This window comes from Carassius gibelio, chromosome B23 (genome assembly GCF_023724105.1).
Source record: "Carassius gibelio isolate Cgi1373 ecotype wild population from Czech Republic chromosome B23, carGib1.2-hapl.c, whole genome shotgun sequence".
In the NCBI taxonomy this organism is placed as follows: domain Eukaryota; kingdom Metazoa; phylum Chordata; class Actinopteri; order Cypriniformes; family Cyprinidae; genus Carassius; species Carassius gibelio.
The window spans coordinates 6979355-7004952 of NC_068418.1; the positions used below are offsets into that span (position 1 = coordinate 6979355).

Here is a 25598-nt window from a genome sequence, read left to right on the forward strand (position 1 = left end):
AGAGTTTAGCTCTAACCCTAATCAAACACACTTAAGCATGCTAATCAGTGACAATCAATGACTTTGGGATCATTAGAAAATCACAGGCAGGTGAGTTTAATTAGGGTTGGAGCTAAACTCTGCAGTGCATTGGACCTCCAGGACAAGATTTGAGGAGCCCTGCCCTAGTAAATATGTTTATGACATAATTTCAATATGTTTCCTGCTGTATAGCTCTGCTGTCACATTCAGTATGAAACAGACTGTATCTATTCAGATGGAAGAAAAAGAGGGAACCGTCACGTATCATCTGACATTTATTTGCACTGCAAATGCTCTGGTATTCAAACTTTATTTCACCAAAAGGAAGTGCAAACAACACAGTTTACTGAGAAACTGACTGGCCATTTTGTTCACGCTTTTATCCAAAGCAACTTAAGGTGCATATGAACTGGGTTAGTTGTCCTGCAGTGACCTGAGTTGAAGAGTGTTGATCGATAGCGATGGCTGATGTAAAACCTATTGAGGGATAGTTCTTTTCAAAGCAGATGGGAAATGAACATGATGAAGATGACACATGCACACACTCCAGTCACTGTCAAGATTAAATCAGACGTTTCCTGCACTGAAAGGTGATTGTGTTCAACAGTAGTCTGGTATCTCTGCCGTTGATTTTCTGTTCTGGTCCCCAGTGGACTGTCGCTGATGTCCTGCCCGGCACGTTCAGGTGCATTATGTCTCTCTGCTGATCGGCTGGTTGACAGGTACAGCGCGTGGTAGCATGCTTATAGTAAAACAAGAAAAAGTTGAAGAAAATAAAATTATGGGTTTCTAAATCAATTGACTGACTCAATATTTTCCTAAATGTTTTCATTTCATAACAAGGTAATAGTATATAATACACGTACATCATTTTTGGTGAGAGAGGGTGGAAATGGTCAGGAAAAAAGTTTAGTGATTGATTTTTTGGTTTACCCAGAAGAGTTCGTAACAGCACAGCTAATACAAAAACTGTGAGTGTGGCGAAGATCCCGCAGGCCAGCGTCAGCTGAACAGAGCTGTGTGTGAAGTCTCTCCACGCTCGCAGCAGCTCCATCCTCCACAGCACTAGTGAACATGGAGTCACGTCCCTCTCTTCAAACGCCGTGCACCTACAGGAGGAAGAGGATCATGAGGACAGAGCAGGTTCATGCAGGTGTGTCACCTCTACTTCACTTCCATTGACTTGCATTCTTCTTAAAATCAACATGAATTCACAATGGACCCCCTTTACTTTTTAGTGCACATCGCTAGTCTTTGTGAATGATTTATTGGTGCATGTTATTCCAAGAAAAAAGTATTTTTACATTAAATCATGCAACTTTCTGTGCCACTGAAACAACTTTTCTTTGCAGCAGTTAAAATGGGAAATAAATTATCAAAATTAATACTTTTATTTAGCAAGGATGCTTTAAATTGATCAAAAGACATTTATAATGTTACAAAATTGATACATTTCTGTTTCTTCTGAACTTTCTATTCATCAAGGAAACTTGAAATATTCTACTCAGCTGTTTTCAACAATAATAATAACAAATGTTTTTTGAGCAGCAAATCAGAATGATTTTTGAAGGATCTCGTGACGCTGAAGTCTGGAGTAATGATGCTGAAAATTCAGATTTGCATCACAGGAATAAATTATATTTTTAAATCAAATCGAAAACAGTTATTTTAATTATAAATATATTTCAGAATTTTACTGTATTTTGGATCAAATAAATGCAGGTGAGCAGAAGAGACTTCTTTAAAAACTAAAAAAAAAATTAAATAATAATCTTACTGTTCAAAAGCATTAAACATTTTAATTAACCAGAAATATGGTAGTCTAACATCCACATCATAACCAAAACTAAATCTACTCAAGTTCTAAAATAAAATAAACAGTCAAAATATTATGATTTTAAAAGATATATATATATATATATATATATATATATATATATAATCTTGTGTATAAAATGCCTTATACTCACCATGACTGCAATTATTTAATAAAATACAATAAAAATACAGTAATATTGTGAAATATTATTTATTTAAAATAACTCTTTGTTTTTAGAATATGTTAATGTAATTTATTCCTGTGATGTGCAGCTGTATTTTCAGCATCATTGCTCCAGTCTTAGTGTCACATGATCTTCAGAAATCATTCTGATATGATTATTTGTTGCTCAAAAACAACAATGTTGAAAACGGTTGTGCTGCTTCATATTTTATTGGAAACCCGACACATTTTTTATTTTATTTCCTTCAGAATTCTTTGAGTAGAGAGTTAAAAGAAACAGCATCACAAAGGTCATACACTTGTTTTGCACCATGTTTTGCATAATTCAAAGCAGTCACAGAACTGAAGGGTTTTCTTCCAAGAAACACATGAGAAACTAACAAGCAATGGCCAGACAGCATACAGCACACACACCTGGATAATAGATCTGCCACCACTGCGCTCCGGCTCACAGTGTGTGCATCTGAGAGTCCCATCTGATCCAGAATGATGTCAGGAACTTCATAACCCTCTTCAATTAACATGGCCAGATTAAAGAGGCCCTGACGATCACACAAACAATCATTAGCACATCATTTCATATAAAAATATATATTCTAAAGAAGGGTCTCATTTGATTTGATGTTTGATGCATTTAGATTTCTTTGTAAGGTTTCAAAATATATAAGCTACTTTGGACAGACTGTGTGTGTGTGTGTGTGTGTGTGTGTGTGTGTACCTGAGCACTGCCATGCACTGCTGCTGTACTGTACATGTCTATGGCCTTCACCATATCAGCCAGTTCACTGTAATAATCTCCCATCCGCAACAAACCTGCAGTACGCAGAGAAAGAGAAGCAGATAAAAGCAGAAAGAGAGAGAGGAAGGTGGACCAAAAAACTATTATGAGAAAGAGAAGTAGTAGTATGTCATAGTGTCGTTTCTGCTGGTCTGCAGCGCTCACCAGCTTCCTGAGGGATGTGGTTGTAGGTGGAGTAGTTGTGGTACCTCCACTGACAGGCAGAAGTGTGATCTAACAGCTGGAAATACACATGAAATAATAGGATCAGAAAAAAAAAAAAAACAGAAAGGAAAGGCTTGAGATGGTTGGACTGGCAGATTTTGAGACTGTTCACCTCACACAGATGGGCGGCGTTGTGCTGTGCCACACCAAGACCAGTTTCTGCCAGCATGGCATATTTCACCAACGCTTCATCCCTTGAATAGACAGTCACACAAACATTCAGAAAAATATGTCATTTCAAAACAGTAGGGTTTGTTTTTTCTTCTGTGTAACACATATTGTGCTGGTCACTGTTTTCCATTGAAATATGTATAGACAAAAAAAGAAAAAAAGTGCCCATTTGACTTTATTCAGAAGTTTACTGAAATCACATGACCCCTAGAAAACAAGACCGTATAACTCGAGGGTTTTACCCTACGAGATGGATGGATGGATGAACATTTTAAGAATAGGTGGATAGAAGGATGTTAGATGGATAGATTAAGAATTTATGAAAGGATGGGTGGATGGAGAATCAATTTATGAAGGGATGCAAGGATGAATGTATGGATGGATGTTGGATAGATGGATGTACTGTATGCAGGGATGGATGGATGGATGGATAGGTGAATAATGTACTGTATGCAGGGATGGATGGATGGATGGATAGGTGAATAATGTACTGTATGCAGGGATGGATGGATGGATGGATGGATAGGTGAATAATGTACTGTATGCAGGGATGGATGGATGGATGGATAGGTGAATAATGTACTGTATGCAGGGATGGATGGATAGGTGAATATTGTACTGTATGCAGGGATGGATGGATGGATAGGTGAATAATGTACTATATGCAGGGATGGATGGATGGATGGATAGGTGAATAATGTACTGTATGCAGGGATGGATGGATGGATGGATGGATGGATAGGTGAATAATGTACTGTATGCAGGGATGGATGGATAGGTGAATATTGTACTGTATGCAGGGATGGATGGATGGATAGGTGAATAATGTACTATATGCAGGGATGGATGGATGGATGGATAGGTGAATAATGTACTGTATGCAGGGATGGATGGATAGGTGAATAATGTACTGTATGCAGGGATGGATGGATGGATAGGTGAATAATGTACTATATGCAGGGATGGATGGATGGATGGATAGGTGAATAATGTACTGTATGCAGGGATGGATGGATGGATGGGTGAATAATGTACTGTATGCAGGGATGGATGGATGGATGGATAGGTGAATAATGTCCTATATGCAGGGATGGATGGATGGATGGATGGATAGGTGAATAATGTACTGTATGCAGGGATGGATGGATAGGTGAATAATGTACTGTATGCAGGGATGGATGGATAGGTGAATAATGTACTGTATGCAGGGATGGATGGATGGATAGGTGAATAATGTCCTATATGCAGGGATGGATGGATGGATGGATGGATAGGTGAATAATGTACTGTATGCAGGGATGGATGGATAGGTGAATAATGTACTGTATGCAGGGATGGATGGATGGATGGATGGATAGGTGAATAATGTACTGTATGCAGGGATGGATGGATAGGTGAATATTGTACTGTATGCAGGGATGGATGGATGGATGGATAGGTGAATAATGTCCTATATGCAGGGATGGATGGATGGATGGATAGGTGAATAATGTACTGTATGCAGGGATGGATGGATGGATGGATAGGTGAATAATGTACTGTATGCAGGGATGGATGGATGGATGGATGGATAAAGTACTATATGCAGGGATGGATGGATGGATGGATAGGTGAATAATGTACTGTATGCAGGGATGGATGGATGGATGGATGGATGGATAGGTGAATATTGTACTGTATGCAGGGATGGATGGATGGATGGATGGATAAAGTACTATATGCAGGGATGGATGGATGGATGGATAGGTGAATAATGTACTGTATGCAGGGATGGATGAATGGATGGATGGATGGAACGATGGATGCAGGGTAGGTGATGGATGCTGGATGGATGGGTGATGTACAGTATGAAAGGATGAATGGATGGATGTACAGTGTGGAAGGATGGATGAATAGATGAAGAGATGTATGGATGGATGGAAAGATGGATATCTCACCATGATCCTCTTTGATAAGTCTGAAGAGCATCTTTAACCATGAAACCCAGGTGTCCATTCATCTCAATGACTTGCTTTAACAGCCTGAAGAAACGGAGAAACCCAAGAAAAGAGAGAAACATATTCAAAAACACAACATATTGAATACTGATCAGATGACCCTGACATTTGCATTTAGACATTCTGTCAAATCTGTCAAACTTGTCAATGTTTTTCAGTCTGTGTGTGGTGGCAGATTTGCTAACTGAAGTCATTGAAGGATTGTTGAGTGTCGTGCTGAGGTGAGCAGTATATATATGAGACTGACATACAGCACAGCTTTGTCTGGATCTCTCGGCACTCCCTGTACAGATCCAGTGGAGAGAAACAATGCCGACTGCAAAGCGCCCTCCACGTGACCCAACTGAGCTGCATCAAAGAAGTACTGGAACGCAGCAGTCTGAAAAAATCATTGAGATCAACACAATATAAACTCATAAAATATAAAACTCTCCATTTTTAACAGTCCATTGAAGGTTAAAGGGAAAGAAAGAAGAACTTTTATAAAAGATTTTTTAGCTGAGACCGTGGTATTTGCCCATATTTGATCATTTAAAAAGCACATCAGGTAACACAAAATATATGATATATTAAGGTCTTATGAAGCGAAACGATCCATCTGTGCAAGAAACTGAACATTATTTGCAACATTATTTCCTGTAATCAAGAGTCTCAGACAAATGGTCCAGAGTGATGTCCAGCTGGACTGAAGCATCTGAAATAGTTTGTGGCTCGAGCAGCACAGATCAAAACTCAAACAATCATTCGATCAAACTTACTGATCAGTTGCTCAATCAAAACTTCCTTTTAGGCGCCTGACAGTCACTCAGACTCGAAATGAGCCAAAATAGTGGAGCATCTGATCCTATGATGAATGAATCATTCAGTGCTCCATTTCCTCCAACAGTCACTGAACTGAGCAAACAGTTCAACTCGGATCAAAGAATCAGTTTGCTAAAACAATCGTATTTCCTCTGGATTACAGGAAATAATGTTGAAAATGATGTTCAATTTCTTGCACAGACAGATCATTTTGGCCTCAATATATCATCAGGAACCATTGGTATTACTTTTGTGCTCTTTGATATGATTTTTTTAATTATCCATGATGGGCAGCCACTCTCTTGCATTACATGAATCACCAAGTACCATAGTTTCAGCTAAAAATCTTCTTTCTGGTCTTCTACATCTTAGATGGCATAAAGGTGATTGAATTAACATCAAATATAATATTTTTGGGGTTGAACTATTCCTTTAAATGTGTAACCTCTGACCTCATTCCTGTCTGGTTTGTCAGGATTGTCACCATTTAAATAGTAGATGCCCACATTGAAGAGCCCATCACGACTGCCATTCTGAGCCGCCAACTCAAAGTATCGAAAGGCCTTTGTTTTGTCCTTCACTATGGTACTGTAGTACCATCCGATGCCATTCAGAGCTTCTACTGAACCCTGAGAAAAACACACATGGCCCATTATAGAGATCCCAACACTTTCACACACCACCACAAACATGCTCAGACTTGTACTCACCATGTCGGCAGCTTTCTCCAGAAGCTCAAGGCCAAGCGTTCGGTTCTTCTTCACTCCTGTGCCCTGTTCAAGCACAAAGCAAGCAGTTGTTTTTATCAGGTCTTGAAAGTATCTACAGGTACAACATTTTACATTTATTTTCCTAATCTTGTGTCTGGAGTTTCTACTTATACAAAACCAAAGTGTGTGCACTTTTTACAATGCAAATGCTGAATAAGATATGGCTCTAGAGATTTCCATGGAACCCGTGGATCACCTTTAGGAGGAGAATGGCGTAGTCGTACATGGCAGAGGGATCGATCATCTGCAGGGCGCTTCTGGCGTACCACGTGACTGCTGCTCGAATGTCTTTCTCCACCCCATTACTGCCCCATAGAAGCATCCTGGCCAGAGTTTTCTACAAGAAATACCAGACACAACAACTTTAAAACAGCTGAGATTCACACATGAAGTGACAAACGTCCCTCTGCTGGTTTGTCATCTGTGGTTTTGCCCATGATTTGGCTTTTAATGATTCTTAAGAAAGTCTCCAATATTTTACATACATACATAGGACACTGGTATTTTCACCAGCTTAAAATGATTGTAAGTCAGATATTTCTATTGTTTGCTGTAGTGTGATCCAAACATTAATTTTGCCATTAATTGTAATAATCCAGTGATTTTTATTTTTGTCTTAAAGGGGCAGCAGCCTAATTATGCCTGGTGCTGTCATTATGCTCATCAAACAACAAAACACGTTTTTGAAAAAGTTTTTATGTTACATTTAAGATATTTACAAATGATAATTAAGAACATTCTTTTCAAGGATTTGAATTCTTCAAAATAATTTAATTATACATTTTTTGGTAAAAACAGTGTATTCAATCCACTTCAACACATTCTGACTGCATGTTCTAAATCAGAAGAACTAAAGTAAAACGTTCAAGTTTAACTTGAGAGATATCACAAAGACAAAGAGAGATCAAAATATTGAAGACCTGAGATTCTATATCTCCTCTGTCAGCCTGGTGTTTCATATACTGCACAATGTCGCCCATCTCGCCCGTTTGAGTGTGCAGCTCATCGTCATTGTTTAAATGAACATGTTCTGTGGGAGTTTGCTGCAGAGAGGAGACACAGATTAATTCACATCAAAATAATGCTAATCTACATTGACGAAACACTATACAAACCAGCGGTTAACCTGATGAACCAGGATGTTCATTTGAGTCAGCCCGAGACAACGGCTGGGTGTGTCTTTGTGTTTACAAATGTTTCAGTCCTATATTTCATTAAAAACCAACCTAACGCACTTCAGCAGTGTCATTTTTCTAAATATTTGACTGTGCTCGCTGATAAACAAGAGATCCGCCTGATACTAAGCCACCATTTTTAAGCAAATGAGCATTTGCAAATGTAATTCCCTTCTGTTCTGAAGTCTGTAGTGTATGCATGATTCAAATGAACTGCATTTTACTGACAAACTCAAATTTAATTTAGACAAGCATGTTTTTCACTAAATAACATTCTAATATCCTAGTCTTTCTGGTAGAAATGTAATCTTTGTATTCATGTTTGTTTCATATATTTTTGAATATATATATATATATATATATATATATATATATATATATATATATATATATATATATATATATATTATATAATTTAAAAAATATATATTTGTCAAATGTTGTGACTACTGAAACGTTCTTAACTACTAACCATTTTCTTTAGGTTTCACCATATGACAGCATCATCAAGACTGGCATGCAATAAAACAGTAAAAAAAAATAAATAAAAAAATAAACTTTATTAAAAGCAATGTTGTTTTATGGAATTTCAGCCTTTCAGTGAGAGTTTTCTTGTGACAAATTTGGTTATATAAGGGTATTCAGGTCCTCATCTGTACAAAGGCATTTATAAAGTAATGTTTTTGGAATAAATTTTTTTTCTCCTTTTTTGTAATTTATATGTCTGCCACAATAATGCAATGTCTTTGTATTATCTTCATTTGGCGCTTGTTCTTAGCAAAAAATATGTGATTATTTGTGATTAATCTGATTAATTAATAAAGTCAATCAATTAACTGAAATGAAAGCCCTAGTTTACAGTATTTCTTCTGAAATAATTCTATAATCAAGGTAAATGCAAACTTCCAGTGCTGGTTTAAATATAACTTATTTACTATACCTATAAAGTTATTTACATTTACATCGATTCCTAATCTCTGTAGATAAATGTGTAACTCACCCAAGAGTCTTGTACTTTATCGCGGTCGATGCTGGTCTGTTTGCCGATGTTGGCGAAGTAACCGTATGCGGTGTTCTGGTCTTTAGGGAAACCGTCCAGACCCTGCATGTGCTTGTATCCCAAATGCATCAGAGCGAGACGGTCATCAGAGACACCGCCTATCAAACTATACACATGACCCTGAGAAAAAGATGTTATCGACAGCTAAAGATCAAACTTTGACCCAGTCATTGCTGTATCAAACCATATGTGTTTCTCTTATAGCTCTTGCTCTCGCTTCTACTGCAGTGTCTCAGGTTTTAGCTTTTTTTTTAATAGTACTCAAGTCAACATCAAACAAAAGAGAAGGCTACAACCTAAAACAATACCTAAATAGCCATTTATCTAATGGTTGCCATTAACCTGATGGTGACGTCATCCAAAGAGATTTTTATATTGTGTACTGAAGAATAAATCACAGTAAGACCATGAGCGTATTAAAGAGATAGTCCATCCAACAATAAAAATTATGTCATTGTTTACTCACCTTTGTTTGTTTTTAAACCTGTACATCTTCAGATCACAAATGAAATCTGAGACATTTCCCTCCATTGCAAGTCTACCACGGTGACACTTCATAAAGAGATTGTAAAGTTTCCTTATAAAATTACATGTATAAACATTGATCAGTGAACAAAAAGAAGCTCATCATGCTTGTGGCTCAAAAACTATGGAAGGTCTGAAAAGTCTTTAAATGGAACCAATGAAATTTGATGGTCAACATGCACTGTTTGTCCACATTAATGCAACAATATGCACAGCAGACAATAAAACTACTGCATTTGAGACATATGCAATGTGATGGTACAAAAGGTCATTATTTTTAATGGTAAACTGGTAGGCAAGTTCTTTTTATTTATTATATTACTTAAAAAGCCCTTGCTATGTGTACTGTGTTAAGCTTACAGAGACTTGTTGTAGAACTTATATATCATTGCTCTTTTGTTGATTTTGATTGCTTCCATTGTTCTCATTTGTAAGTCGCTTTGGATAAAAACGTCTGCTAAATGACTAAATGTAAATGTAATTCAGATAATCAGCTCGTTAGAAGTGTGCTCCGTGCATGAACTGTGTTCCCATTGACATGCTCCCTACACAGTGTTCATTGCTCCCTACTCACTGAGCAGGGGAAATCTGTTGGAAGTTTACCTCACAAAGTGTGACATCATATACCTACGTAAATAAATACAATTTAAATTCACGTCTCGCACACTTCAATGCACTTTGAATGGAACATATACATTCACTTTGAACTGGAACCAGGGTGAAATATCCTCTGATGTCTACTTCGCGGGGCACTTACGCTCAAATAGAACAAACAGATGAAGCGATAAAAGAAACAAAATGTGCAGAGCAGGGGGCGCGAGGACTGGAATTGAGTACCGCTGCCTAACCATACCCGTATCCCAACTCAATTGCGGCAAAATTGCTTTGCAATACAATATGAACTCAATAAAATTTAATCGTAATCCATCGTAGTTTATGCACATTTTTTCTTATCGGATAAACAGCTTATCCTACTCAATCTTGCGCTTTTTTATATGCATTTTCAGAATTTATGAACAGCATTTTTTTTATGTGATAATACAAACTGAACATTAAAATAGGTGGATGGAAACATAGTTAATGGTTCTCATGGAAGTTCAAACGTGCTGTGTAACACACAATAATGAACCTCACTGGTTCATTAAGCAAGCATGTTTGAATGTGAATAAAAGCCTAAATTAAATCTGTTCACAATATAAAGTGAATGAGCATCAAAATGGTAGTTGCATAGACTGTCAATGGAGGGACATAAATCTCCCAGATTGCATTAAAAATATCTTCATTTATGTTCTGAAGATGAACAAATGTCTAATGGCTATGGAACAATATGATGATTAGTAAATGATGACAGAATTTTCTTTTTTGGTTGAACTATCCCTTTAAGAAGTTAAATAGTGTACATTTTGATTCCATGTTGACTTGAATGGCGCTGTTGAATGCTCAGGTGTTCTGGTTCCCACCTGCTCCAGGTCCACTGGGACGCCCAGGCCGGCCAGGAACAGGGTAGCGAGCAGGAGAGAGGAGTGCTGGTGACCCCAGCAGGAGGACACCTGAAGCTGCTCAATAACACTGGACATGACTTCTAGACCACCATCAGATGCCTCTGCTTTAGCTATTGTCTTTACAGCATCCTGGAAGATCACTCGGCCTAGACGTAGCAAATGTCGGCTGCTGTTGCCCAGACCTGAAGAACAAAGGAAGAGGAACCTGTCCATCAGGAGTCATCATATTTCACATTATAGATCTTATTTTTAAACCACTGCTACCTTTTATGAGCTCCTGATGTTCTTCTAGAAGCCTCAAGGTGAGGTTGAATCTTCTTTGCTGGTCCCACGACCAAGTTTGTGTGCATTCCCTGTGACCAAACTTCCTCTTAAGGCCTCCATAATAAGACTCACAAACATCTGATCACCAAAAACACAAAGTCTTTAAGCAACTGTTCACCCAAAAATTATATTTTGTTTACTTTAACATTAAAATTTGCTGTTCCTCTAATTTGAAGGGCCAAAACTCTCAAATCTTGGTGCTTGGAACAATTTAAATGGGGTGTACCAGGTTCGTTGCAATTGAAACCAACTTCAGTATGATCACAATAAAGTTTGAAAAATTTGACCCTAAATGAGATTTAATTATGAGTAAAACTTTTCCTTTTTTGACAAAAATGTATCACACTATTATCAACAACAGCTGTTTTCATTCAAAGTGGCAAATATAACCATACGAAAAATGGATACAACACAATTTCAAAGTTGTTGCTTTCTGGGAAACTGGTGCAAATGATCAATAATGCAAGTGGAAGTTGCTGCAGCAGGGGAAGCTCTTTTTTCTGTCATGTTTTCTTGTGTTTAACGACAAATCGTTTTGATGTCAGATTTCGGCCCAGGTATTTCAGATTGATTAAAACAACATTTGAGATGCTGTGCAATGAGATTGGTCTTCTGATTAGTCCAGTTATTCAATTACATGATCTGTTGAGAGCTTGAGGCAGCTTGAAGTTACATGAGTTTAAGTTTAGATTGTAGTCACGTTAACTGTAACTAACCTCTAGAGAGGTCTTGGTTTTGTCTCAGTGCTTGCAGATAGTATTCAGTAACATGGCTCATTTCCTCACAGTGTCTGTGGATTCTGTCCAGCTCCTTTAGTGTCCTAACGGGGGACAGGGGGTTTGTCACCTGGAATAGAAATGATACAAGATATTATCGCATAAGAATGTCTGAATGCAAGAAATGCAAAAACAATAATACGTTTTTATCATATGCATTTATCTATTGATAAGAGAGGGCTTACGTTTTCTGTGCCTAAACGATAGTATCTGATTGGTCCAATATAGCCATGAAACCCTTGCAAGTAGCTGCATCCACCAATCACGAAATACCCTGATGTGTCATTGAATTGAACTGGCTGACGAAAACTTAAAAATAAAATAAAAATAATTACAGAGTTTTACAAAACATAATCTAAACTATAAAAATGGCAGTAAAAAGAAAAAAAAAATTACATTTAGTTGAATATGTTTACCTAAAACTACAGAGAAAAAAAATCTGTCATTGGAACAAGACAATATTCTTAGACTATTGAAAATAAAATAAAAATTCTGAAAATAATTATATTTTATTCAATTTGTTTCTTGGTTAAAATAATACTATTTTATAGATATTTATAGACAGTATTTTACTTGGAAACAAGCCAAATACATAGGAACAGTTCATTCTAAAAAATAATAAAATAATAACAACAATAATTTACATTTATGCATTTGGAAGATGCTTTTTTCCAAAGAGACTTTTTCTTTTTCTGTGTAGGTGTTATCACTTACTCAAAAGAATGAGTGGTCTCCAAAGTCTGTTCTCCAGGTAAGATCTTTGTAATTGTGAGTTTCGCCTGACATGAAAAAAACATCCAAGAGTTCAGTTTCTAACAAATTCACACCAGAATGATGTTTCATAGGTTGTGACTGCATATGAATATGAATGATGAATACCTCTGACACCTGAAAGAAAGCGTCCAGACGGATCCAGGTATGGAGGGGTAAAGCTGCATGTGCTGTAAATGCCTTCCCCTCTCCATCCAACATTTGCACCTGCACCACTATATCACCTGAGGACCAAGAGATAGTGACACGTTTTTATATTGAAATCTATATTACAGTAAATAATAACTTACATTTCATACTGAAAATCTTGCTGGTTTTGAGCAACATGAGCATTTTATTATCAATTTTAGAATTTTACAGACGTGGCTGAACTATTCCTTTAAACACGCAGTGATTTCATAGAATGGAATGTGCCCTGACTGGCTTACCTGTGTCAGACAGCATGATAAGTGGACTCCCATAGTTCCTGTATTCATTAACATTCTTGACTATACCACACAAGGACTGGCTGCACCAGCTCAACAAGTACAGCCACACTGAGAGAGTCACCCTGCAGAGAGCAGATGATAGGAGCTTCACTCACAACAGGCCAACACCTTCTTCACATTCCACATCATCTCTAATATTTTAAAATTATCATTAGTAAATCACCACATACGTAGCATTTATTTTCAGTACAGTAATGCTAGTTATGTAATCTTATATTACACCCAAGAAAATACAAATAAAATGTTACATTTCTACTGTAAAACCAGAGTGTAAGAGCTCATGTAGGAGATCTATAGCTGTCCTGGTATTTGCAAAGCCATTATTATGGTGTTCTGAATTCAGAGTGTTGCTCTAGGTATTCCAAGGTATTCTGACCAAGACTAGGGTGTTGCTACGGTTTTGTGACTGGAGACTAGGGTTTTGATAAGTTTTTGTCACTGAAGACTAGGGTGTTGCTACGGTTTTGTGACTGGAGACTAGGGTGTTGATAAGGTTTTGTGACTGGAGACTAGGGTTTTGATAAGGTTTTGTGACTGGAGACTAGGGCGTTGATAAGGTTTTGTGACTGAAGACTAGGGCGTTGATAAGGTTTTGTGACTGGAGACTAGGGCGTTGATAAGGTTTTGTGACTGGAGACTAGGGTTTTGATAAGGTTTTGTGACTGGAGACTAGGGCGTTGATAAGGTTTTGTGACTGAAGACTAGGGCGTTGATAAGGATTTGTGACTGAAGACTAGGGCGTTGATAAGGTTTTGTGACTGAAGACTAGGGTGTTGATAAGGTTTTGTGACTGAAGACTAGGGTGTTGCTACGGTTTTGTGACTGGAGACTAGGGTGTTGATAAGGTTTTGTGACTGGAGACTAGGGTGTTGATAAGGTTTTGTGACTGGAGACTAGGGTTCTGATAAGGTTTTGTGACTGAAGACTAGGGTGTTGATAAGGTTTTGTGACTGGAGACTAGGGTTTTGATAAGGTTTTGTGACTGAAGACTAGGGTGTTGATAAGGTTTTGTGACTGGAGACTAAGGTTTTGATAAGGTTTTGTGACTGGAGACTGGGGTGTTGATAAGGTTTTGTGACTGAAGACTAGGGCGTTGATAAGGTTTTGTGACTGGAGACTAGGGTTTTGATAAGGTTTTGTGACTGAAGACTAGGGTGTTGATAAGGTTTTGTGACTGGAGACTAGGGTTTTGATAAGGTTTTGTGACTGGAGACTGGGGTGTTGATAAGGTTTTGTGACTGAAGACTAGGGCGTTGATAAGGTTTTGTGACTGGAGACTGGGGTGTTGATAAGGTTTTGTGACTGAAGACTAGGGCGTTGATAAGGTTTTGTGACTGAAGACTAGGGCGTTGATAAGGTTTTGTGACTGAAGACTAGGGCGTTGATAAGGTTTTGTGCCTGAAGACTAGGGCGTTGATAAGGTTTTGTGACTGGAGACTGGGGTGTTGATAAGGTTTTGTGACTGAAGACTAGGGCGTTGATAAGGTTTTGTGACTGGAGACTGGGGTGTTGATAAGGTTTTGTGACTGAAGACTAGGGCGTTGATAAGGTTTTGTGACTGGAGACCGGGGCGTTGATAAGGTTTTGTGACTGAAGACTAGGGCGTTGATAAGGTTTTGTGACTGAAGACTAGGGTGTTGATAAGGTTTTGTGACTGAAGACTAGGGTGTTGCTACGGTTTTGTGACTGAAGACTAGGGTGTTGATAAGGTTTTGTGACTGAAGACTAGGGCGTTGATAAGGTTTTGTGACTGGAGACTGGGGTGTTGATAAGGTTTTGTGACTGGAGACTAGGGCGTTGATAAGGTTTTGTGACTGAAGACTAGGGCGTTGCTACGATTTTGTGACTGAAGACTAGGGTGTTGATAAGGTTTTGTGACTGGAGACTAGGGTGTTGGTAAGGTTTTGTGACTGAAGACTAGGGTGTTGATAAGGTTTTGTGACTGAAGACTAGGGTGTTGATAAGGTTTTGTGACTGGAGACTAGGGTTTTGATAAGGTTTTGTGACTGAAGACTAGGGTGTTGGTAAGGTTTTGTGACTGGAGACTAGGGTTTTGATAAAGTTTTGTGACTGAAGACTAGGGTGTTGCTACGGTTTTGTGACTGAAGACTAGGGTGTTGATAAGGTTTTGTTACTGGAGACTAGGGTTTTGATAAGGTTTTGTGACTGGAGACTGGGGTGTTGATAAGGTTTTGCAACTGGAGACTAGGGTTTTAATAAGGTTTTGAAGACTAGGGTGTTGATAAGGTTTTGTGACTGGAGACTAGGGTTTTGATAAGGTTTTATGACTGGAGACTAGGGTGTTGATAAGGTTTTGTGACTGGAGACTAGGGCGTTGATAAGGTTTTGTGACTGAAGACTAGGGCGTTGATAAGGTTTTGTGACTGGAGACTAGGGCGTTGATAAGGTTTTGTGACTGAAGACTAGGGTGTTGATGAGGTTTTGTAACTGGAGACTAGGGTTTTGTTAAGGTTTTGTGACTGAAGACTAGGGTGTTGCTACGGTTTTGTGACTGAAGACTAGGGTTTTGATAAGGTTTTGTGACTGGAGACTAGGGTGTTGATAAGGTTTTGTGACTGAAGACTAGGGTGTTGATAAGGTTTTGTGACTGAAGACTAGGGTTTTGATAAGGTTTTGTGACTGAAGACTAGGGCGTTGATAAGGTTTTGTGACTGGAGAATAGGGTGTTGTTAAGGTTTTGTGACTGGAGACTAGGGTTTTGATAAGGTTTTGTGCCTGAAGACTAGGGTGTTGCTACGGTTTTGTGACTGAAGACTAGGGTGTTGATAAGGTTTTGTGACTGGAGACTATGGTTTGATAAGGTTTTGTGACTGGAGACTGGGGTGTTGATAAGGTTTTGTGACTGGAGACTAGGGTTTTAATAAGGTTTTGTGACTGGAGACTAGGGTGTTGCTACGGTTTTGTGACTGAAGACTAGGGTGTTGATAAGGTTTTGTGACTGGAGACTAGGGTGTTGATAAGGGTTGGTGACTGGAGACTAGGGTTTTGATAAGATTTTGTGACTGGAGACTAGGGCGTTGATAAGGTTTTGTGACTGAAGACTAGGGCGTTGATAAGGTTTTGTGACTGGAGACTAGGGTGTTGATAAGGGTTTGTGACTGGAGACTAGGGTTTTGATAAGATTTTGTGACTGGAGACTAGGGTTTTGATAAGGTTTTGTGACTGGAGACTAGGACGTTGATAAGGTTTTGTGACTGAAGACTAGGGCGTTGATAAGGTTTTGTGACTGGAGACTAGGGCGTTGATAAGGTTTTGTGACTGGAGACTAGGGTTTTGATAAGGTTTTGTGACTGAAGACTAGGGTGTTGATAAGGTTTTGTGACTGGAGACTAGGGTTTTGATAAGGTTTTGTGACTGAAGACTAGGGTGTTGCTACGGTTTTGTGAATGAAGACTAGGGTGTTGATAAGGTTTTGTGACTGAAGACTAGGGCGTTGCTACGATTTTGTGACTGAAGACTAGGGTGTTGATAAGGTTTTGTGACTGGAGACTAGGGTGTTGATAAGGTTTTGTGACTGGAGACTAGGGTGTTGATAAGGTTTTGTGACTGGAGACTAGGGTTTTGATAAGGTTTTGTGACTGAAGACTAGGGTGTAGATAAGGTTTTGCGACTGAAGACTAGGGTGTTGATAAGGTTTTGAGACTGAAGACTAGGGCGTTGATAAGGTTTTGTTTCTGAAGACTAGGGCGTTGATAAGGTTTTGTGTCTGAAGACTAGGGCGTTGATAAGGTTTTGCGACTGAAGACTAGGGTGTTGATAAGGTTTTGCGACTGAAGACTACGGTTTTGATAAGGTTTTTTGACTGACGACTAGGGTGTTGATAAGGTTTTGCGACTGAAGACTAGGGTTTTGATAAGGTTTTGTGACTGACGACTAAGGGTGTTGCTAAGGTGCTCTGGGTGCATTGCTAGGGTGTTACTAAAGCCCCTTTCACACTGCACGTCGCCTTCTGTGTGAAAGCAAACATGTCCCAGGATTGATTCCGGCATTGAATCCGGGTCGGGGACCTAGTAACATTGCCGGGTTCAACCCGGGACGAACGCTGTGTGAACAAAAGCCAGATCTAATGCCGTGTCATAGTGATGACGCGCGTTATCGCGCGACACTTTTACCGGCTGTAAAAGGATGTCAAGGAAGATCAACGTTCGCAACGAAAAAATATGTGCAAACTGTAATGAAGCAGAGGTCAGTTAATTCCTCGCTTTCCGCATTGGCGCAGAGACCGTTCGCTTGCTTCAGGGAAAGTATAACGTGCGTAAAATTTTCGACTCGTACATTACACGTCACGCCCTGATGTCACGTGTCGTTACAGGATCTTCACGGGTTGTGTGTGAAAGCACTCACATATCCCGGGTAATCACTGGCAGTGTGAAAGTGCAAAATGTAGCGACCCGGGAACAACTGCCGGAACACTTAACCCGTGTATTTGCCGGAATCGCAGTTTGAAAGGGGCTTAAGATTTTCTGAGTGGTGGCTATATGGTGTATTGTGGGTAGTTGTAGGGGTGTTGCCAGTTGTTGCTAAGGTGTTCAGTGTCATTTCTATGACATTGCTAAACGTTGCTAAGGTATTTTATTACAAAGGTGTTGCATTTAGGATAGTTTCTTGGGCATGTCTTGAGGAGTAGCTATTGTGTTGCTATGTGGTTTGGTGACTGCTTGAGTGTTGCTAAGCAGTGGCTAAAGTGTTGTTGATACTTTCTAGGGAGTTGCTAGGCTCTTTTTCTGGTATTTCTTATAGGCGTGTTGTAACAGTGAGAATTTGAATGAAGCCTCTTGACAGCAAGTCTGACCTTGGCTCTTTGAAAGCAAGGATACGTCTCCATTCTAGATCTCTGTTACTAAAGGAGGAGAATTTGTGTATGACACCAAACCTCTCACCGGTGCTCGCAAATGGAAAGGTCAGGATATCCACAATGTCTGGAAAGACACACATGAACAAATAAATTAGTGTAGAAGTATAATTGACCATTGATGCACCTGGTAAATCAAGACAGTTTCTTCAAACAACCTAAACTAGTTTTCTATTTTTTTTGCTTGACATTATGTCATGTAAAATCTTGTTATGAGTCTTATTTCTTTAAACTGATTTATCACATTTGGTAACAGCATACATGAGAACCAATGGTGATTTGGCATCATTGATGATAGACCTAGTGTTATGAGGCATGTAGATTTCTGAACATGATTGTGAATAAGATTTTCAGAAAGTGAATGACTTTTTGTGTTCCATATGTGGGAAGAATCTAGAGCATTATGTTCCCACCTGACTCATGTGGACATTTCCTCACAGTATCTTTGGTCAGCTGCCACATCAGCCATGCACCCCATGAGACCGAACTTGTCTGTGGATATACTGGACGCTCCGGGAGTGGAAGAGTCCTCAAAGATATAGAAGTTCTCGCAAGAGATTGGTCATATCCTTTATCATGGCTGCCACCAATTTCATTTTCAAAAAGATGAACCATCCAGGCCCTCAGCACCACATCACATGTCTCCAGTGGTCTCCTGACAAAAAAGTCTCTGCGGTATACCACAGCTGGAGGAAACGATAGATGAACTGTTCTGGATCTGGGTTTTCCCAATCCCTCATGGTTAGTCCAAGTCCTTCTGTAGACTACCACTCCTGTCCTTCTTGGGGTAGAAATGACAATTTCGACCCCTATTCGACAGGCAGCAGAGCAGTTATACTGCACCTCTACATTACATTTGTCCATCACGCTGTCAAGAACATTTCCAAACTGCACAAAGTCTCCAGGATGAGTCCCATCAGCATCAGGAGACTCACACAAAACCTTCAGAGAGACAGACACACATTTCAGTCTCCAGTATGAAAGATTAGAAACATTGTTATGGCTGTATTCTGTGTATTTTACATTTAGACAGCAAATATGACTCAATGAAATAGTCCAGATCACGCATTGGCTTGATGCTGGACCAAAAAGCTAGGATTATATTTCACTTTCAAATTAATTAATTAAAAAAACAATAAAGAAAATTATTATTTTCTGTTTGCAATTGTGATATGTGATCCTGGAGCACAAAACCAGTCATAAGTAGCACTAGTATATTTGTAGCAATAGCCAACAATACATTGTATGGATCAAACTTATTGATTTTTCTTTTATGCCCAAAATCGTTATGATATTAAGAAAAGCTCATGTTCCATGAAGATATTTTGTACATTTCACTACAAAAGGCACTAATCCAAACCTCTGCAAGAATATCACAGCCCTTAGAAGTTAATGGCGAATACATGGAGTGTGTTGGTTACAATCTTCCCCACTACTGGGGTTGTAACAGTCGGACAAAAGAAGCAAAAACAGCAGCCACCTCATAAAGGTTGCTTCAAAAACAGGTTTATTGAAACAATCTAAAAGAACAATACAAAATAATGTCGCATTTTCTAGGAATCACCACATCAATAATCCACTTTCTCTTTGATGCAGGAGTGTGTGTGCATGTGTGTGTAAATTGGACTACTAGAACAAACCTCCTTAACAGTATTTTATGCTTACTGAACTCTCAACTCCAGTGTACAGAGGTAAAGAATATGCAAACAAAAACAAATAATTTGTGTAAATTTGTGTGTGCGATTGTGTATAAATTCACAATGGTGTCAAACTGATGTTTTTAACCCTATAGAGTGCATGTTTGGTGGATCCAGAAAGTGCATAGGGCACATTTTACCCACATTTCCTTTGAAATGAAAATACATGAAAGTACTCATTCTATGTAAGGGAAATATTACAACTTACCCCACCCCTGTCAACCAATGTTTAGTTAGATGTAATAGCATTTTGGTTTGAAATTAACAGTTTAAAATGCATCACATTTAGCATGAGAATCAAACATTTATTATAATGTAAGTTATATGATTTAATCTGCAATGGTTTAAGTAATAAGCAAAATATAGTTTTGGTTAAAGAAATCGGACACCAAAATCACTTTTTTTTCTTTATAAATTCTACATATATATATATACAGCCTTGACAACCAGTCAAGAATGGGAGGAAGTGGGTAAAATAATGAAATTATCTTTAAAGGAACATTTCTCTATATTGTTTGTTTTTACACACAGATTCCAGATTTTCTAATATTTTTCTGAGCCAAATACTGTCATATCCTAACAAACCATACATCAATGGTAAGCTTATTTATTCAGTATCAGTCTCTTTTTTAAGAAATTACCCTTTAATTACTGGTTTTGTGGTCCAGGGTCATGTGGCCTATTATTTTGTCTATTGATTTTTAATATAGCATGATTTCACACAGTAATGATCATTTGAAAGATGTGGTTAATGTCAAAATCAAATAATAAAAAGACTAGTTACTTAGTAGTTGTAATACAGGCGTTATTATCTTTAAACATTTTTTATTTTATTTTTTTTAATCTGACTACTACAAGTTATGTACATCAATCGTATACAAAATTTACACTCCAAAGTACTTCACAGAATACCCACCATGGTACGTCCATTGTACCATTTTTTTTTTTATGGTAGTCGCGTAAAAAATATGGTTAGATCATGGTAGCCTATCTGTTAGTGTAACACAAATAAGGCTAATAAATCACTCCTTTCTTTGAATAAAAATAATACAAGTAAAAAAAGATGGAAACGATTCGTGATATTAAAGTGAAATAGGGTTCAAAGCTGAAACTCGAGCAATTATGAAAGCTGCACAGAAGTGAAAATAAAGTTGAGAGTGTCTTACCGGAGAGAGAATAAGAGCTGTGGAGAAGAGACGCAACACAGCTCTCATCTTCGCTGTCTAATGAACGCGACGCGAGGTCATGAAGCGATCAAACGCAACATTCACAGATCTGTGTGACCATTATGAAGCTCGAGTGTTTACTGTCCCGACATGTTTCACTCCGTGTGGCGCTCTTCCGTGTGTGAGAATGACAGGTGTGTTTGCGTCTCACTCTGTCATTGTGAGTGGATCGGCTCATCTGCTCTGCAGCGACGCGACGCGACGCGACTCAACAGAACGCCGAGCGTCATGGGTTTCCCTTTTCCAAGAAATGTTGAGTGACAGAAGGTTAACCTCCAGCAAGTGCTGTTCTTTTATTACAGGAGGAGGTCAAACTAAATGTCATCAACTATATTTTTCGTTCATTTTCCTGTTTCAAGTCCAAAGAACCCTTGTGAAACAACAAAACATTCAATATAACAAATAAATGTATTTTATATACTTATATATTTATATATAGGCTATTAATAATTCATTATTATAATAGGCTATTCTCTCATTTTTGTCTAATTGTAATGCTTAATTTTTATTGCTAAAAAACACACGCAAGCTTTGACAATAGGATTATTTCAATTCAGTTAAAATTCAGTTAAATCCTAGCATGTGTAATCTTGCAATTTTCTCACAATAATATTAAAAATCAAAATTAAATAAGCAACATTTATAATATAAGATATCCCGCTGCCAGAGTTAAAATACATACTACAGAGTTTGGGGTCATTTTAATTTTAAAATGTCTCTTATTAAAGCTTTTATTTGGTGAAATAATATAGTAAGTTAAATTGTTTTATTTATTTGACAAATATTTTGAAACTTTATAAAAAAATTATATCTGTATAACATGTTTGAAAATTATTTTAGCCCTATTTATTGTATATCATTATGTCTGCTGCATGCTGTAAGGCCTACTGTATCTTTTCTATGAGTGATTGAGTGTTAGTGTAACAAGCAGCACAAGCACAAAACATGCTATGCTTTGAAAATGAAAATTCATGACATATATTGCCAAGCTTGAAATGCTTTGGCATTTTTATGCGTTTCTGGTTAAGTCAATCAGGGCATGGTGCTTATATAAACAGCCCTTGATCTAGGCCCTTTACAGCTACTTATTGAGTTTATGATACTAGTGGGTTAAGACTGGACTTTGAATACAGACGTCAAGTGGATAGAGAACTGGATAATTGATTCTGGATCTATTGCTTTCGCTTTTCCACAATAATAATGTGTGGTTCAAGAACAGTGGTGGTCTAAGAGGCTCTGCATGTTTGTTTTTAACCACAAGAAGATAAAAACACCAGGAAGGCATAGTGGAATCAAATTCTGATATAATCCAGGTCTTTACCAACAAACTGACCCATAGGCCTATAAGGAGACAAGACTCTCGTATATGACATGTTTTTGCAGTTCATGTCATACAGTGTAATAATTGACAGAGTTACAATTTATTGTATATCTAAACAATAGTTTATGGCTTTGCAGGATGTATGCGGCTTGCACAACCCCCCTCTGTTTCCTCAATGGACTGCTCCACTCTCACGGTCCTTTATGCCGGAAGATTCCACTCATCTGTCCGGAGGGGGGATTCACGGAGAAGCTTTTTCTACAAGGCTGCCTGGGAGGGGCGGCTTGAGTCCTCTGGAGTTTTACATGCCGATAGCTGAATACCTCACAGAGAGCCCAATAAACTTTGGTCAAACTAGCCTCAGTTCAGCGCCAACGAAGTTACTGGAAATAGACCATCTTCACCCCTCACTGCCGTCCATCTCTCTTCCTCCACCCACACCTTGCCCCATCTCTCCCTCCGTCCCGTTACCGTTCACTCTCTCTCACGGCACCACAACTCTCGGCTTCGCGTTCCAGGGAGGAGTGATCGCCGCAGCCGACACGCGCTCCAGCTGCTCGGGGCTGGTGGCCTGTCCCGCGTCCCCGAAGGTCTTACCCATCCACTCCCACCTGGTGGGCACCACCTCGGGGACATCGGCTGACTGCGCGCTTTGGAAGCGCATCCTGGCTCGGGAGCTCAGACTGTACCAGCTTCGACACCACCGCAGGCTGTCAACAGGGGGCGCCGCCAAACTGCTGTCCCACATGCTGCATCCATTCAAAGGCACGGAGCTGTGCGTTGCAGCCACACTGTGTGGATGGGATGGGGACGACGAAAAACACGAGCAACCGTTTACTGAGAAACATTTAAATACTCCAACCAATCAAATGACAGCCAGCAATTCAACCAGCCAATCAGAAACAAGTGTTCCCTCAGCGCCTCTATGTGGAAATACTCCAACCAATCAAATGACAGCCAGCGTTTCAAGCAGCCAATCAGCTGCAAGTGTTGCCTCAGCGCCTCAACCATTGATAGCTGCTACTGCTCAACAAGTCATCAGAAGTCGTTCGAGAATATGCGGTCCGCGGGTTATTTATGTGTGCAGTGACGGGCTGCGCCTGCAGGGGGAGCTGTTCTCTGTGGGCTCGGGGTCCCCCTATGCGTACTCAATCCTGGACAGCAGTGTTTACTGGGGAATGAGCGTCCAGGAGGCCACGGCTGTCGCCAGGGAGGCCGTGTTCCGTGCCACCTACAGAGACGCGTACTCTGGCAATAATGTGGATCTCTACCACGTGACCGCCAAAGGGTGGAGGCGCAGAGAGAGGGAAAACCTGAAAGAGGAGTATTACAGGGAGAGAGAGAGGGAGAGAGAAAGGCTGGCGGAGAGGAATGCTGAAAAGAAAGCAATTTTGAGGTCAGATGATGGAGAAATAGTTTGAGGAGGAACACAGGAGGCGGACTTTGGAAATATATTGATAAAAAATACAAAGACATGCATGTATTGATCTATAGCTCGTACACCATGAATGATACTGTGAAAGAATATCAGTGGATTCAAGAAATGAAAACCATCATGTTATAAAACTGTTTCTGGAAGAAAGATGGAGATCTTTAGCATGAATTTATACTTTTATAAATACTTTTGTTCGTGCCATTTCACACTGCTGAGATTCTAAAGCCACAGTCCCCTTTTATTATGATTGATGAACTGGCATTCAAAATGTCTGTGTAGGCTATTAAAAAAAAGAAAGAAAAAAAAACAGTTTGGAATTATGTGATTCATGTGATACTTTTTCATGAGCCCACTTTCTGACCACTTCAGTTTAATTAATAATGAAGAATAAGCATATGAAGACAGTTTAGAAACTATAATTAAGTAGAAATGATCAGTTATAATGAATGGAGAGTTATTGCATACTGATAAAACATTTCACAGTATATTCCTTCAAGGCTCTCTCTCTCTGTATTAATACTGTTACAGTAATTCAGATATAGGTTTATCTAGTCCCTCTCAAATGTCAGAAAATAACAAATAACATTTTAATCAAATATTATTATATTGATATGACACTTAATAATTCACACTCTTTACTGTAATGTATGCTATTCACCACATCTGTTCATATAAATTCATGCTGCAATAAAGAAGTGTGTATTTGATCTCTTCTGGGTTTAAAGGGTTTTCAAATACCTGCTCTCACATTTTTCAGCAGAAGGCTGCCAGCAGTCGAAGGCTCTGGAGGTTGAAGCTGTGTAAGGACCCTACAGGAAACAAAAAGGATTGCTGTTTTTAATATCTGCAGAAACTCTCAGTGCCATACTGATCTCTACATTATTTGAAATATTCTTTTAAATATTTATCTTTAAATCCCAAATGATCTTGCATGCAACTGTTTCAACTCTCTCTGCCTTGTAAACAACTCCCAATTAATATCATCAACACATAAAAGATCACCAGTCATTGTCCAAATCCTTTCATTTAGAACAGCGAGCTGCAAGAACAGCTTACATTTTCAAAGCCCTGCAGTACTCCGACAACAGAAAGTGCAGTTAGTACATTTAATAAAGTTATCACAAGTCTAAGTTTGTGAATAATAACACTAGCCTTTATAAGCTGCTCTGGCAGACTGTTCAGTGAAGGCATGTTCAGCATGTGTTTCTAGGCGTGGTATCTCACGAGAGATCAGCATAATATCAGCGTAGAAGGGCATACACGACTTACATGAGACCAGTGTTGGCACCGCACGCTACAGGCAACAACTCGAGAAGAAAGATGTAGAAAACAACAGTGAATAGGATGAATTCAAGTGAACAGAAGATCAGGTCAGTACATGTTTGCTTCTCAAAATAATGCAACACTGGTAACATCTGGAGTATTTACATGCTTTGTGTAACTCATAATATATAAAACAATCAAGAGTGAGAATAATATTCCATACTTAAAACAAGGAAATGGGTTGTTACCAAGTATTAATAAAGATGCCAGTCAGCATCATCTGGTGTGAAATGGAGTTTACTGAAGAGTTCTAGAGTCGTTGACACCTGGAAGCTTCTAGAACCATGCTGAAGAGGAATGCACCTGCTCAGGTAACCGGGCGAATGTTATTACAGTG

The 25598-nt window shown here is 38.8% G+C and overlaps 2 protein-coding genes across 2 annotated transcripts; one reads left to right on the plus strand and one right to left on the minus strand.

The window, feature by feature from the left end:
* Positions 1–283: 283 nt before the first annotated feature.
* Positions 284–21421, minus strand: LOC128012175 (protein sel-1 homolog 3). The gene is made up of 23 exons (XM_052595245.1): positions 21123–21421; positions 18673–19201; positions 18200–18326; positions 13327–13448; positions 13007–13122; positions 12842–12906; positions 12313–12436; positions 12068–12197; positions 11292–11429; positions 10986–11209; positions 8941–9120; positions 7686–7808; positions 6962–7102; positions 6706–6768; positions 6448–6624; positions 5446–5573; positions 5135–5218; positions 3139–3220; positions 2967–3042; positions 2742–2836; positions 2438–2565; positions 955–1130; positions 284–763 (listed from the first exon to the last, which is right to left on the minus strand). The coding sequence occupies exons 1-23, from the start codon at positions 21168–21170 to the stop codon at positions 519–521; spliced, it is 3321 nt and encodes a 1106-aa protein (XP_052451205.1). The 5' UTR covers positions 21171–21421; the 3' UTR covers positions 284–518.
* Positions 21422–22206: 785 nt separating this feature from the next.
* On the plus strand, positions 22207–24241 carry psmb11b (proteasome 20S subunit beta 11b). The gene has a single exon (XM_052595246.1). It carries the CDS (start codon positions 22629–22631, stop codon positions 23922–23924), a length of 1296 nt encoding a protein of 431 aa, XP_052451206.1. The 5' UTR covers positions 22207–22628; the 3' UTR covers positions 23925–24241.
* Positions 24242–25598: the final 1357 nt, after the last annotated feature.